Source organism: Pseudopodoces humilis, chromosome 25 (assembly GCF_049639895.1).
Source record: "Pseudopodoces humilis isolate 2021_Gansu_Grassland_sample_001 chromosome 25, ASM4963989v1, whole genome shotgun sequence".
Lineage (NCBI taxonomy): Eukaryota > Metazoa > Chordata > Aves > Passeriformes > Paridae > Pseudopodoces > Pseudopodoces humilis.
In genome coordinates, this window is record NC_142224.1 from 1,447,818 (window position 1) to 1,462,047 (window position 14,230).

Here is a 14,230-nt window from a genome sequence, read left to right on the forward strand (position 1 = left end):
AGGGGGAAATTGGGTCACGTGGACTAATCAAACATGGAAATTTAGGGGATTTCCAAAGTGGAATTCCAAGCATGTGGTGGGCCTAAGAGAGATCAACAGGAGACTCAGGCTAGATTGACAACGTGGGGTGGGAGGGTCTCATATGGACCAAACCATCAACTTGGGCAATAACAGAACCATTAACAAGAAACAAACTGCAACTCACAGCACTCCAACTCCAGCCAGGAGCAGAACGCTGGGACTGGGGGTTTCTCTTTACTGGGATTTACTGTTGTATCAACAGAATGAAGTCACAGCCAGATTTCATGGCCCCTGAGCTCCCTGGGGCACTGAGGAATACCCACGCTATAGAGATATCCTGCTTCCCACATGTCCATGGATTTGAGCAAAGGCAGCACCAGCTGCTGTGCTCTGGGTGGCCCAGCTGTGCCCTGATCCAGGTCCTTGGGGTCTTTGGAGCAGGGATGGACCCCTAAAGGGTTTTGGGTGAGCAAGCAACATCTCTGGGCATGGCCAGTAGCAAAGTCCCATCGGGATTTCACGTGCAGGATCACGTGTTTCCAGACTTACAGTGATAAGTTTTTTGTGAGACACCAGATCAGGACAGTGTCCCTCCCATGACACAAAGCCAGTGCCAGTCACCACCTCAGGGGACAGGGCTGTGTTCAGAGCTGTGCCATTCATCTTTTACTGTAATCCACAGAGCAAAATCTGCCATCCTCCAAAATTCACATTTCACGGACCTCTTCCCTCCTCCTCCTCTTCAGTAGCCATTGCTCTTGGGCTCCTCCTGACCCCTTCCAGCCACACTCCATTCACACATCCAGTTCCTGCAGCTGTATTTACCCACGACTTGCAAAAGCAGTATGTTCAATATTAGCATGCCAGCTGCTTTCCAGAGACCAATTAAAACTGGCAAACTCAACTGAACAAACTCAAGCACAGCAGAAAATTCACCATTTAAGACTTCCAGCTTTTGCTGCCGGAAGATTACCAGGCTCTTGGGTCGCTGGCTGCATGTCCTGACAGAACTGGGCAGATAAAATGAGATAATAGCTTGGGTTATTTCACAGCCAGCAAACAGCTACAATTGCTGGAGACACACTCACACAAACAACGCAGAGCGGAGACATCATTACACTGGGCAGTACAGTGTGGGCTGGAGACGTGAGCTGAATCCCCAAGCCACATGGAATATGCTTGAGAAAGAGAAAAACTCGATAAAGAACACCAATTTCCACTCTGAGCTATTAAATACTCCATGCTGTGAATATAATAACAATAATATTCTACCCAGCTACTAAAAGTATGTTGTTCTTAATGGGAGCTAATGAGGATATCAGTTTCCCAAAGCTGGATGCATGATGGGATAGAAAAATACCAAGATGGATTAACCAAGCTGAGGTGGGATGGATTTTGACCTGGATGCAAAAGTCTGCTCTTGATGCATCTAGTAACAGAATCACAGAATTGTTAAGGTTGGAAAAGACCTCTAAGATCATGAAGTGCAACTATTAACCCAGCTTTATCTCATGAGGTCTCACTCTCAGCCTTGTAGACAACCAGCTGTGTTCACTTTGCAAAGAGCTAAAGGTGCTTTTTGTAAGCAAAAAATATGGCCACTCATTTTTCCCTAGGGAATTGTTCTGGGAAGTGTTGCTCATGGGTCTTCTTCCCATATCTAGCAGAGAAGCAGCACCTTGGGCAGAGGAAGAAGTGGTTTCTGCAAGAATAAGGAAAAGCAGGCAGCAGTTGTTGGCTGGGGAGCTCATCCCAGCCCAGCATGAGCTGCAGCTTCCCCCTGAACCCCAAACTCTCCACCTCCAATGGTGGAGGTTGAATTCACACCATAGCAAACATCACCCAGCTGCATGGTTTGAGAGATGGCCTTGCAAAATAATCCCAGGGAACCAAAAATAATCCTTCCCAGGAAGCAGAAGCCTGGTAAATCACTCCTACTGCTTGCTTTCATTTTCTTCTGCAACTCAGAAGAACATCAGCAATGCTCACAGGCAGCACAGAAACACCAGGATGGAGGTTATCCCTAGGAAGGGTGTGTGCGTGGTGGGAGAGATTATCCTCTTTCAGCTGATGGAAAATTGAAGTTGGGGTCCCATTAATCTCATGCCTGACCATCATAGCAGCAATGAAAGAGCTGAGTCATAAAACACTCCCCTTCCAAATACATAAAAAAAGGAGGGTTGGCGGAAAGAGCTGGAAAAAGCCCCAGTGCAGGGTCTGTAATGGAAACACTAAGCGGCTCCAGCTGGAACATCTGTTCAATGTGATTTCCGTTCCACCAGCCACATCAAAGTCAGCCTCCTGTGAGTTATGCGTCGAACATCACAAGTGGGATTAAAATCATGTTTAATAGTTTGATATGCCATAAACTATTTATACTGCAGGAGCCCAGTGGCTCCATGGAAATGCGCGCCCGGCGTGGCGGGATGGGGAGGAGCAGGGTTATTGCTTATCCAAAGCCATTGCTCCAAACCTCTGCACACACATGTGCAATTGCTCAGTTTTACACCTTTTTTTGTCATGGCAAGAAGGGATTTGGCTGCATCTGTATGTTTTTGCAGGAGGTGGGAGGAGGAGAAGGAAAGTGGAGGGTGATGAGGGGCACATCGCTGTGCTGGAGGATCTCCTGCTGCGTTTATCCTTGGAGCTTTGCAGTGTTTGATTCCCTTTTGTGCTTCCCACTGGGGAGTGGAAAGCCCAGGGCTGAAGTGGCGTCTTGGCCTTAGTGAAGAGGTTTGGAAGGGCTTGTCCACAGGGGAGAAGAGCACAGAGAGGGCTCTGCACCTGGCAGGGTGAGTGCCAGCACAGTGCCTGCAGCCCATGGAGCTCAGCCTGTGGCCACTCCTCAGGTGCTGAATGGGAGCACTGGGAGCCGAGGGGTTTGCCAAGGTGTCTCTGGGGCTGCAGTGCTGCTGAGGAGTGATGCCGGTCCTGGCACCTGTGTGAGCACCCACACCCTCTCCTCCCACCGCCTGTGGGCTGGCTCCATCCCATTCCATCACTCAAATTCATTACAACAAGCCAGGCAGGAATTATAATTGTAAGCGAGTGGAATTGCATCCTGATGAGTTACAATTTGTGTCTTTTTTCCCTTTAAAATGCCCCGAAACGCACTGGCACACGCAAGCCCACGCTATCCGCAGCACCCGCAATACTCGAAAGCTCAATCCCATTTCTGAAAGGCGAGATCAAAGACTTTAATTCATTTCCTTTTTTTTTTCTTTTTTTTTTCCTTTTTTTTGTCTTTCTAATTTTATTTTTTTTATTATTTTGAGTGCAGGAGGGAGCCAGGCTCATTTTAATACAAAGAGGCTTCTCTCTGTAAATCGTAGGCACAGCTCCTAACCCATCAAACAATGGGGAAGCTACTAAAGAGAAGTGTGATTCATACTTAACAAAGGAAGGTGATTAGCTGTTGTTGTCTAACAATGGGGAAGTGTCAGGATGCCTGGGAATGAATTAGGAGCCCGCTATACATCTCCGGGCTGCTATGTCAGGGAAGCTCATTTATATTCCCAACTGCGCCCATCTTTATTGTCATTTGAATTGCACATTTTAAAATGAAATTAGGGTAAATTGAAAATACCTATAATTTCCCCGTCATAATTTCCCATCAGGAAGGCAGGTGGTTTTGCTCACAACAAAGCCAGGCTCCGGCTGGGTAAATACCACAGGGTGGAGGAGAAGGAGGCGCTGGAGCTCTGCCGGGACTCTGCCTTTGCTTCTCCCCTCCCGGCCAGCCAAGGTCACTGCCGAGGCCACCTCGGCTGGAATGAGCTGGGCTTGCTTTGGGGGCAGCTCCCACACCAGTGTGCCCAGTTGGAGCCCACAGCCTCCAGCAGAAGCACGGCTGCCAGAGCCTGGTCACTCCAGCAGGACCCTGACTGTGCCTGGTGGGGGGAGAGGCCAGCAGGGAAACTTCCATCCCTGTTGATCCCTTCCTTCCCTGTTGATCCCTTGCATCCCTTCCATCCCTGTTGATCCCTTCCATCCCTGTTGATCCCTTCCATCCCTTCCATCCCTGTTGATCCCTTCCTTCCCTTTCATCCCTTCCATCCCTGTTGATCCCTTCCATCCCTTCCATCCCTTCCATCCCTGTTGATCCTTGTGCCATGTTGGTCACAAGGACACTCCCTGGGCTTGCCTGGAGCCGTGGCTCCACAGCATCCCCGCAGGAATTCGAGCACTGGGCCATGCCCAACCCTGCAGCACCGACCCCACACCCCAGTCCTGGGCTCTGGGATGCCCCAGCCCCACGTGAGGCCAAGGGAGGTGTCCTGGAGCAGGGGATACCACCCAGCTTCTCTGCTCCCTGCCCTGTCACCTGCAGCCTTTCCCCATTTTCCAGCTGGGAAGGTCATTGCTGGAACACTTGGAGGAGGAGAGAGGCAGCAGGTAAAGTTGGACATGTATCATGCCCTATCAGGATGTGTTTTGGCATATGTATATATATGTATTTGCCACCTCAAGGGCAGGAGAGCCCCTCAGCTGTGTTGATGAGCCCCAACATCCTCTGCCATGGGACAGCTGCTTCTCCAGGCACCAAAAAAGCTCTCCACAAAGCCATTCCTTTCTGCTTTTTCCCTTCAAATGAGGTCCCATGCTTAAAACCTAACACCCCACCTCAGTCATCACAAAAAATTAAAACATCTCTGGGTATTCTTCACCTGAACGTTTCATCCATTTCCTGCTTGCTTTCTTTGGTTCTTTCCTAAATTTTATTTGCTGCTAAAGCATTTAGATGCTTCTCATGTGAAAGGGAGAGAAACTGAGGAGCAGTTGAAAGACTGGAGCAGCCTGTGACACCAGTAAGGCCTTGGCAGAGATGATTAGGCTGATGAAAAAGCAGAAATGCCACTTTAAAGTTAAAGGATAGATAAAAGATCATTGTTATACTGCAAGATATTAAACTGGTGTGTCTCAAAGCAGGCAAGTTTATGTCCTTAAATGAGAATCAGAGCCAGCAGTCACATTTTCCAAGTGAAATGTTACATCAAATGGTGTCTGTGGCTCCTCTTTCTGTCTTATTCGCTGAAGCCCTTCAAGAGAAGAGCAGCGTTCACGGCATCAGCCTGTCTGACAATCGTTTTATGGCTTTAAACTGAAAAATGGCCTCTCACTGCCAGAGGGCAGGGTTAGATTAGATTTCAGGAAGAAATTATTCCCTGTGAGGGCGGTGAGGCCCTGGCACAGGTTGTCCAGAGAAGCTGGAAGTGTTCAAGGCCAGGTTGGATGGGACTTGAAGCAACTTGGTCTAGTGGAAGGTGTCCCTGTGCATGGCAGGGGGTGGAACTGGACGGGCTTTAAGGTCCCTTCCAACCCAAGCCGTTCTGGGATTTTGTGATATCAAGGAGTCTCAGTGCTTTTGCCAGGCTTTCTCGCAGCCAAGTTTTGCTTTGTAGCCTGAGAACCTGGCAGGCAGCAGGCAGGGGGATGCTGTGCCATGTCTTTGGGTTGCTCACGGGCCTGTCTCTCTTTGCAGACCCTCCCCTGGTGAACCTGTCTGTGGAGCCGCAGCCGGTGCTAGAGGACAACACTGTGAAGTTCCACTGCTCTGCCAAGGCCAACCCTGCTGTCACCCAGTACAGGTAAGCTGGCACTCCTGGCACCCCTGGCACCTCAGTCCAGCCCTCTGCTGAGAGCATCTTGCCTTCCCCCTGCAGCACTTCCCCTCCAGGTGACCCAAAAGTGCTCAGAACCCCTGGCTGTGGTTTTTGGTGGCCACTGCACCTCCTCCCGTGTTTCTCACTGCTTGGTGCTCACTGTGGCTCATCCCCAGGGCCTCTGCTCCCCACTGCCGAGGGGGCTGCAGCCATCCCCTCCTCCCTGCAGTGGCAGGGTCCTTATCCCCGCTCTGGTGGCTCCCTGGTGCTGCTCTGGCCTTGATGACATTGTTGGAGGTTGAGAGGCTCCTCTTCTGCCGCCTGCCAGGCGTGTGCCACGTTCTGCTGCCTGCAGCAGCTCCTCGGTCAGGGATCCATCGGAGCCTGGAGTGGATTAGGAGGCTGGCACTGAGCTGGCAGAGCCATCTGGGGACACTGAGAGCAATGCATGCCCAGTGGAAAGTCTATTGTGAGAAAATACCTCTCCTTTTTTCAGCACACTCTTTCATGGTTTGAACAAAGCAGCTCTGTCGCCATCTCCACGTAACCCTTAAGCAACCACCACAAGCCTCTCTGTGCCCAACACGGTGGAGCTGAGCTAGGGACGGGCCAGAGCAGAGCTGCAGGTGCCAGAGATGTGAGGGGACACAGGGGATGGGATCTCCTGGAGTGGGTGGGGTCATCTCTGCTATCCATAGTCTGCAGTGCCCCTGCACTGCCCACGGTGAGCTCGGAGCAGGGCACAGGAGGAGCTCTGGAGCAGGAGGAAATGTGTCACTGTTGCTGAGAGAGGTCCGAGGTGCAGGTGGTGCATGGGGTCCCTGCAAGCCCTGAGCCTCCCTGGGTCCTCTCTTCTCTCTGGTGACCAGGGAAAGGAACACAAGGAACAGCTGGTGCTGTGCCAAGGGAGGGTTAGGTTGGATATCAGGGAAAGGTTCTTCCCTCAGAGGGTGCTGGCACTGCCCAGGCTCTCCAAGGAATGGGCACAGCCCCGAGGCTGCCAGAGCTCCAGGAGGGAGCACCCTCAGGGATGCCCAGGGTGGGATTGTTGGGGTGTCTGTGCAGGACTGGGGTTTGAAGTTGATGATCCTTGTGGGTGTGTCCCAGCTCAGGAGATTCTATGAATCTGTGAATGCTTATCCAGGGATTGATGGGCAGGAGAGAAGATGCTCTGCACTGAGCAAAGATTCTGCCATGGGCCCTTGGCTTTGGGTGTGAGGTCTCCTGCATCAGAAAACACCCCTCCTCTCCCAGGTTTTATTTTTGTCTAAGCAGACAAAATATGAGTATGGAAAGCAGGGCAGGCTGTCAGCACACTTTGGGAGAAGAGAGCTTTGTGTAACCAAGTACATCCCTGTCCCACCTCATCCATCAGCCACTCACCCCTCCTGCCTGGAAGGCCTGAGCACACACACCCAGGCTCACCACCCGTTCCAGCTCTGCAGAACCATCCATGGATAACAGCAGAGCAGGCACCTCCGGGGACAGGTTACCATGACCTGTTAGGCTCGTACAGCTTAATTAGTACAATTGAGTTTCCTGGTAGGAACGATTCCTTCCAGCTGGATATCAGCACAACAAAGCAATAATTGTGTTCCTGGTTACGCGGAAGAGTTATTAATTCAAGAAGTCAATTAATGTCAAAGATACAAATAGCCCTGTTTTCATATTTACAGCTGGCAGGAAAACAAAGCTCGTGGCAGGCTGGGGGAAGGACCCACGTGGTTCTTACCTCAGGATTGATTCTGGTACAGTCCAAGGGAAAACAACCACCCCTGGTCAAGGAACCACACAGTGGCAAGACCCTGGCAAAACTTCTGCTCCATCAGCGTGGTTCTCAACAAAGAAACCTTCCACATCATCCCTGAACCCAGCTGGGCTGATCCCTTGAGCACTGCAGCAGCCTGAAAGGCTCCAGTCTAGGGTTTCCACTTCCTTGGACAGGGACAGGACACAGGCAATGGCTTCCCACTGCCAGAGGGCAGGGCTGGGTGAGATATTGGGAAGGAATTGTTCCCTGTGAGGGTGGTGAGGCACAGGGTGCCCAGAGCAGCTGTGGCTGCCCCATCCCTGGCAGTGCCCAAGGCCAGGCTGGACTGGGCTTGGAGCAAACTGGGACAGTGGGAGGTGTCCCTGCCCAGGCAGGGGGTGGAACAAGAAGAGCTTTAAAGTCCCTTCCAGCCCAAACCATTTTGGCACTCTGTGATTCCTCTTGGCTGTTTCCACCCTTGGGATCCATGCCCAAGCCAAGTTACGTTGCTTTTCTCCAGCAAGCAGAGGTGGACACATCACTCCTCTCCCATCTTTGCTGCCATCTTGGTAGCACAGGATTTTGCCACCTCCCCTGTCTGCAAATGCCCCCCTCTGCCTCTTCCTTCCTTCTCACCCACCCTGAGGCCATGGGGCTTGTCACCCTTCCTGTCCCCTGAGCCTCCATGACTCTACTTTGCTGCAAATGGCTTTGGGATTCATTTCATGGTGGATTTTACTCTAAAAACTATTTGCATGTTTTTTCAGGCTGTGATTTCCCATTTTTTTGGGTTTTGGGTGGGGAAAAAAGAAGAGGCAGGACAAATTCAATCACTTTGGGTTTTTCATTTCTTGAGTTCCCTTAACATGGATACTTCACACGAGGCTTTTTCCCTACCACTGTGACAAGCAAACAGGACTCAGCAGTGCTCGCTGGGGCTTCCTTCTGCTTAAAGGCTCTGATTGATGGAGGGGAGATTTGTTTCCTTCCCATAAGATCCCAAAGCTCTTCTCTATGTAAAAGTGGCAGATGTTCCAGCACTGAAGCTTGGAGCCCTCTGGAGTGGGACACCCTGCACCTTGACACAGGCCAGGGGAGGAGGATGGGACGTGTAAAGCCCTAGGACTGAGACATCTGGAAGTTTCAGAAGGAAGAACATGAGCTTGGTGCCAACCCCAGGGTCACTCAGGACCCCACTACTGGTGAAAATTAATTTATTCTGCCTTAAAAAAAACAATAGGAAGCGTGATATTTTTTTCTCCTCAGGCAAGGACCACTCTGGTATATCTCCTGTAGCTTCCCTCATGCTCGGACAGAGACCCCAGATCTTCAGACAATATTTATTTTTAATCCCCCCCAGTATGTTTGTCAGTAAATAACTCTGAACACAAGGGAATAAGGTTTAAACAACCTAAATCCCCTTTTGTGGGCATAAATCCACAGCCAGCCCTGCAGGGCCATCATTGTCCACACAATACAAGCTGTCACCTTGCTGGAGTTTTGAGGAGCCATTGGTTTTGCATTAGGTTTGCATCCTGGTTTTTATTCCTGGGAAAAGCAAATGAGGTCAAATATTTCACCCATAAATGTTCCCTTGGGAAGGATCCATGAACTGGGCTTTTTGTTAGGATGAAGCCACTAAACCACCTCCATGGTCCTGCCAACCCAAGATTTGAAGCCCAGACCTCTTATTCTCTTAGTTAGGAGGGCAAGGGAAAAGAAACAAAATTCAACACAATTTCCCAAGAGAAAAAAGTCCCACTCTGCCCCTATAGAGAACATAGTTTTGATGAAATTGAGCTGCTTTTTCCTTAGGAAGTTTTCTTTGTGCTTGCTTATATAATCACACACAGGTCGATTTTAATGCAAGAAAACCCTGGTTGGAAAAGAGACCTCGGAGCAATCCACTGCCAGAGCAAGAGTGGAAAGTTACAGCCTGCACTGTGTCTTCTCTTCTGAAGGCAGAGGGTTAATGGTATTTTCTCAAAACTGACAGTTTTTCATGAAATCTTTGGCCTCGGTGGTATTTTCTAAGTGAGAATCCTTCTTCTTTAAAATCTGCTGGCATCTCATGATGTTGGGAAACAGGCAGGGCTGGGGCAGGCTGTCCTGTGCTGGAGGCACAGCTCCTCTGCTCCTTTCCTTAGCTGAGGATGCTGGAGCTGAAATCACAGCCCTCCTCCCTCGCTGGCAGCAGCTGTTTCCTGACAAGGAGCAGCATTTTCCCCAGGGAGGTTTGTTTGCCCACGATGTCACCTGGGCTGTCACTGCTTTTGGATGCAGGACAGGCTGGTGACACCAAAAGCAAGTGGAGGGCAGAGGCTGGTGAGGTGTCACAGTGATCCTGAGCAGGGGGTTCTGGCACAGGGGTGAATTAACCCTCTGGCAGCAGGGCTTTGCTCATTTGGATGTTTTTCCTCCTTCCATATAAGAGCAAGCTTTGCACAGACACATCCTACAGCTCCTGTAAGGTCTTATACCCCATCTGGCCTGGGTTTATCTCACTTCTGCCAGGTTCCCTTTGGAGCTGAGGAGTATCTCAGCCCAGCAAAAAGCTCCTTGGCGTTGCCAGTGCAGCATCCTCCACTTGGAAAAGGCTCAAGGCGACCTGAGCTCCTCAAGCAGTTCCATGGATGTGTCCCCATCTGCTTTAGCACCATGGACATGGGGCTGGAAGCCCAAAGAGGCTCCCTGGTGTCCCAAGGATGGTAGGGGACCACACTAACCTTTCCTGTCCCCCTCCCTTGAGCCACTGCCAGCCTCTGCCAGCGGAGCATCCCGGTGCCAGGCTGGCACATCCCACCTCAACATCCCACCTCCCACACCTCTGCAGCTCCCTGGACAGGTCTGGGATGGGGAGGGGGGGTCTGGGAATTTACTGGCTTTCTTTTGCTGCAAGCAAGCAGGCAGGAAAGGGAAAGGGAGAGTAATTAGCTGTCGCCGTTGTTCTGCTACCTGCGATGGCGGCAAAATTAATGGAAAGCAACAGAAGTCGGGGCTACGTGAACCGACTCCCAACCAGGCCTCCTCTTTGCTCCCTTCAGATCTCTCTATTTGCCAATCTTCTCGTGGCTTTTGATGTCTGTTGTGTGTCTGTGGGGTGTTTTTTTGCTGTTATTATTTATCACTCTCAGTAAGAAAGAGAATCTTTAAAGTGGCAGAAGAAAATGGGAAGGTTTAATATTGCAGGAGGCAGAGTCCCCGAGCCTTTCGGGCTCCTCGGCTGATGATTATTTTTGCAGAGCAATGGGGAGTTGGTGCAGGCAGGGCAGTGATACAAATCTCATTCTGTGCATCCACACAGAGCTCTCGCCCCCAGGGCTGGCAGAGACCTTTGAAAATAATGTTATCTTTGGCAGCAGAGGGGGACATGTGGAGCCACCCCCAGCAGCAGCTGCAGCTCTGGGCACCACTGCACTTCCAAAGAAAGGTGTGGGACTGACAGACAGACACACAGACATAGCTGGGAAGAGGGAGACATCCCTCCCAGCTGCTGCAAGGTGCTGAGCACAGAGCTGTGAGCAACACACAGCTCTTCATAGCGGAGAGATGTAGCAAAAGGTCCAGCAGCAACAGGAGCAGGAGCAGAGGTCAGGAGGAGCTGGGGGCATTTATTTTTCAGCCACTCATGGGATGGTGCTGCCCCACTTCTTCCCATCCCATGGCCAGCCCAGGATCACAGCAGGTGCAGTCCAAGCAAGTTCCACCCACCCTTGCTGGGCTGAAGCCCAAATCCTCCTGCATGAACCAGCTTTGTGAGTGGCAGCTGCAGCTCAGGCCTCGAGCCCCCCATCCCCCTGGTGATGTTGTGCTGAGCTCAGAGCCATCCCACAGCATCCCCTGCCCTCACCTGCATGTGCTTCCCCCCAGGGCACTGTTTGTTTGTTGGCTCAGAGCTCGGGCCAGCAGGAAAGCCCTTGCTCAGTAAATACTGTTTTATCTCCGAACAGCAGCTCACTGTTGCTCATCAAATATTAATCCAAACTCAACTGCTTCTTAACGAGGTTTTCTTTAAAGGCATTGGGGCTTGAACACACCTGGTGGGAGGCAGTGTCCTGGCTTCCTGCTGGCTTTGCCCAGGGAAAACAAAGGAATAACAAGAGGGGAAAGATCCCTGGTCCTGTTCCTCCAGCCTTCTCCATGGGATAGGCATTTCCCACCCAGCTTTAGGAAAAGAAGTAGATGAAGAGCCCAAGTGCTTTTGGTAGATCTGGTGTCTCCAAGGATTGTACATGGCCAGGTAAAGGTTTGGGGTGTTTTGGCTGCTGGCCTTGGAGAAAAAAAGTGGCAGATTTTTGGTGGTTCAGGTAGATACAGAAAAATTTCACCTGATATCAAGGAGCTGTGAGAGAGAATGAGAAAATCACAATGTGCATCATCTGTGCTTTGGCCTGCCTGCCTTACACTGTGCATCTTGGAGGCATTCCTCCCACAGAGACACGTTCCCACAGTTCATTTGAACTGGGGAGAAGTTCAAACTCCACAGAGCTTTGCTGCTCTTTACCCTTTCAGCCTTCTCTGCACCATTTGGAGACCTGCTGGCATCTCTCCTTACTCATGAGCTGCCTCAGCTCCCACAGGGGATCAAGATCTTCAAGAGCAAGTGCCCCATGTCCTGCTGGAAATGGCTTGGAAGTTTTCTCAGACACTTGAACCAGCTCCCCTGTGGCTCAGCATTGCTTTGGTGCTGGCAAAGAGCAGGAAAAGCAGCAGAAAACTGGGAAAGCCTTATCAAAGGGATGGGGAATGGAGGAGGGAATGAGCAGCTGGCCAGCCCTTGCTTGTCTTGGCACAATGACTGCACTTTCACTGCCCCAGTGGATGTGGCTGGATGGACCAATTCATTGCCAGGAGCACTTCCATCATCAGTCAGTCATGGACTCAACACACAGACCCAGCTTCTCCAAAACAAATCCCAAGGAGAGAGCCAAGAGACATTCCCTGCTGTCCCTGAGGGGCTGGTTATGGCAGAGGGGGAAGCCCAGAATGAAGTTCAGCAAGTCTTGGAATCACAGAATCAGGTTGGAAAAACCCTCTAAAATCATTGAGTCCAATTGTTTCCCCTGCACTTCCAAGGCCACCACTAACCCATGTCCCCAAGTGCCACATCTTTTAAATTCCTCTGGGGATGGGAAGTCCACCATTGTCCCAGGCAGTCTGTTCAAATGTCTGACCCACATTTTAGTGAAGAAATGTTTCCTAATATCCAATCTAAACCTCCCTTGATGAAACTTGAGGCTGTTTCCACTTGTCCCACATCACGGATTCACATGGAGAACCCAGAGAATCCCATCCCTAGTTCCTCACACTCACTCAGAGGTCATACCTGTTCCCATGCCAGAGGTCTGCCCCAGGGATACATCCTTAGCAGGATAAAAGGGAAGGTGAGATAAAACTGCCTCCCACATCCAGGCAGTGAGGAGAGCTGGGCTCATAAATGGGTACCCCCTGTTTCAGGAGCAGGAGGAATAATAGAGACAAGGAATTCAGGTCTTAGTAAAGGAAGAGCCATGGGAATGGTTTGCTTCTGCCAGGTTGGATGAGCAGAAGGAGAAATCACCCCAGACAGTGGGATCAAGATGTCTCTGTTCCAGCTAGATCCACTGCTTCTTTGCTTGGTCAGTCAAGCTTCTGGATATGCACAGATCCCTGTTCCTGGGTGAAAGGCCAGGGAAGGGAATATTTGGAGTTTAACACCCTTTCCTGACACCAGAGTTGTCCCTACCTCTTCCATTCAGCTGAATATTCACAGATTCATAGGCTATAAGGGCCAGAAGGAATTACTGGATTGTGGGAAGTTGATCAGAGATGCAGGGCGATGATTTCATTGGCAACTTTTGAGGGAAAAGTGGCAAATGATCCATTTAATGGGCACTGCCTCCAGCCAAGCCAGAGCAGGGGCTGTTTTCCCTCTTCTGGCACTATAAAACCTGGATATATTTTAATATGCTGTTCCAGTGGCTTTGAAAAGCGTCCCCTGGGAGCTGCTGTGTTTTTGGGTTCCTTGTTTTCCTCTGCCCATTCATGGAAGGATAAAAGTGACCAACCCCTCATGCCCTGCATTCCCAGAGCTTCTGATCACCGAGACCACAACCAGACTGGCCAAGGAAGGGGGATCTGCCACATCAACTCTTATTAAATTACAATCACCCCTCTCTTCATATTTAAGAGGGGCTGTCAAGGGTTTGAAATGCTGCAGGGCCCCGGTGGCTGCAGACAAGGTGTGAAGTCTGTGGATGCACAGGCACTTTTCTCCACAGCCATTGCACTCACAGGAAAATCAGCCAGCCTCCTCCTCTGGGGGCTGCATGGGTGGGCTCCTCTGGGGGCTGCATGGGTGGGCTCCTCTGGGGACCCTTTCGAGGCTGGGTTGGATGGGCCTTGGAGCAGCTTGGTCTGGTGGAAGGTGTTGCAATAAGACAAGCATTAAGGTCCTTTCCTACCCAAACTATTCTGGGATTCTATGACCTGGGGAAGCCCCACAAGAGGTTCTGCAGAGTATCAGGGTTCCAGCTGCCCCAGAAGGCTGCAGAGAGACGAGGTGGGGAGCACCTCAACAAATGTCTGATCCAGACCAGAGGCATTTCAGCATCTTTAAATGGAATGGTCAGTTTGGTTTTGCTGCCATTTCTTGGCACGCTTTGGACCTTCTCCCCCCCAGCCAACTCCCTCCTCCAGTCCAGCTTGGGAAAGTTCTCATTTATGCCAGTGTGCAGTTTTTGTTGCCCTCCTTCCCCGCTCCCATCTGCTCCTCCCGCTCCAATGGCCGAGGCTCCGTCTGTCCAGCGGCAGGACGCTGCGAGTCCATATGTTGTCCCTCGGCAGGGCTGTCACCTCTCCTGCTGCCTCCCACAGC

General features: G+C 51.0%; 1 protein-coding gene across 2 annotated transcripts in view; it reads left to right on the plus strand.

The window, feature by feature from the left end:
- KIRREL3 (kirre like nephrin family adhesion molecule 3) overlaps positions 1-14,230 on the plus strand; it is a 350,972-nt gene that overhangs the window by 298,462 nt on the left and 38,280 nt on the right. For both annotated transcript variants that reach the window (XM_088066785.1, XM_088066786.1), the window contains exon 7: positions 5,504-5,609. In XM_088066785.1, the coding sequence (XP_087922911.1) occupies positions 5,504-5,609 (106 nt within the window). The remainder of the gene's footprint in view (positions 1-5,503; positions 5,610-14,230) is intronic.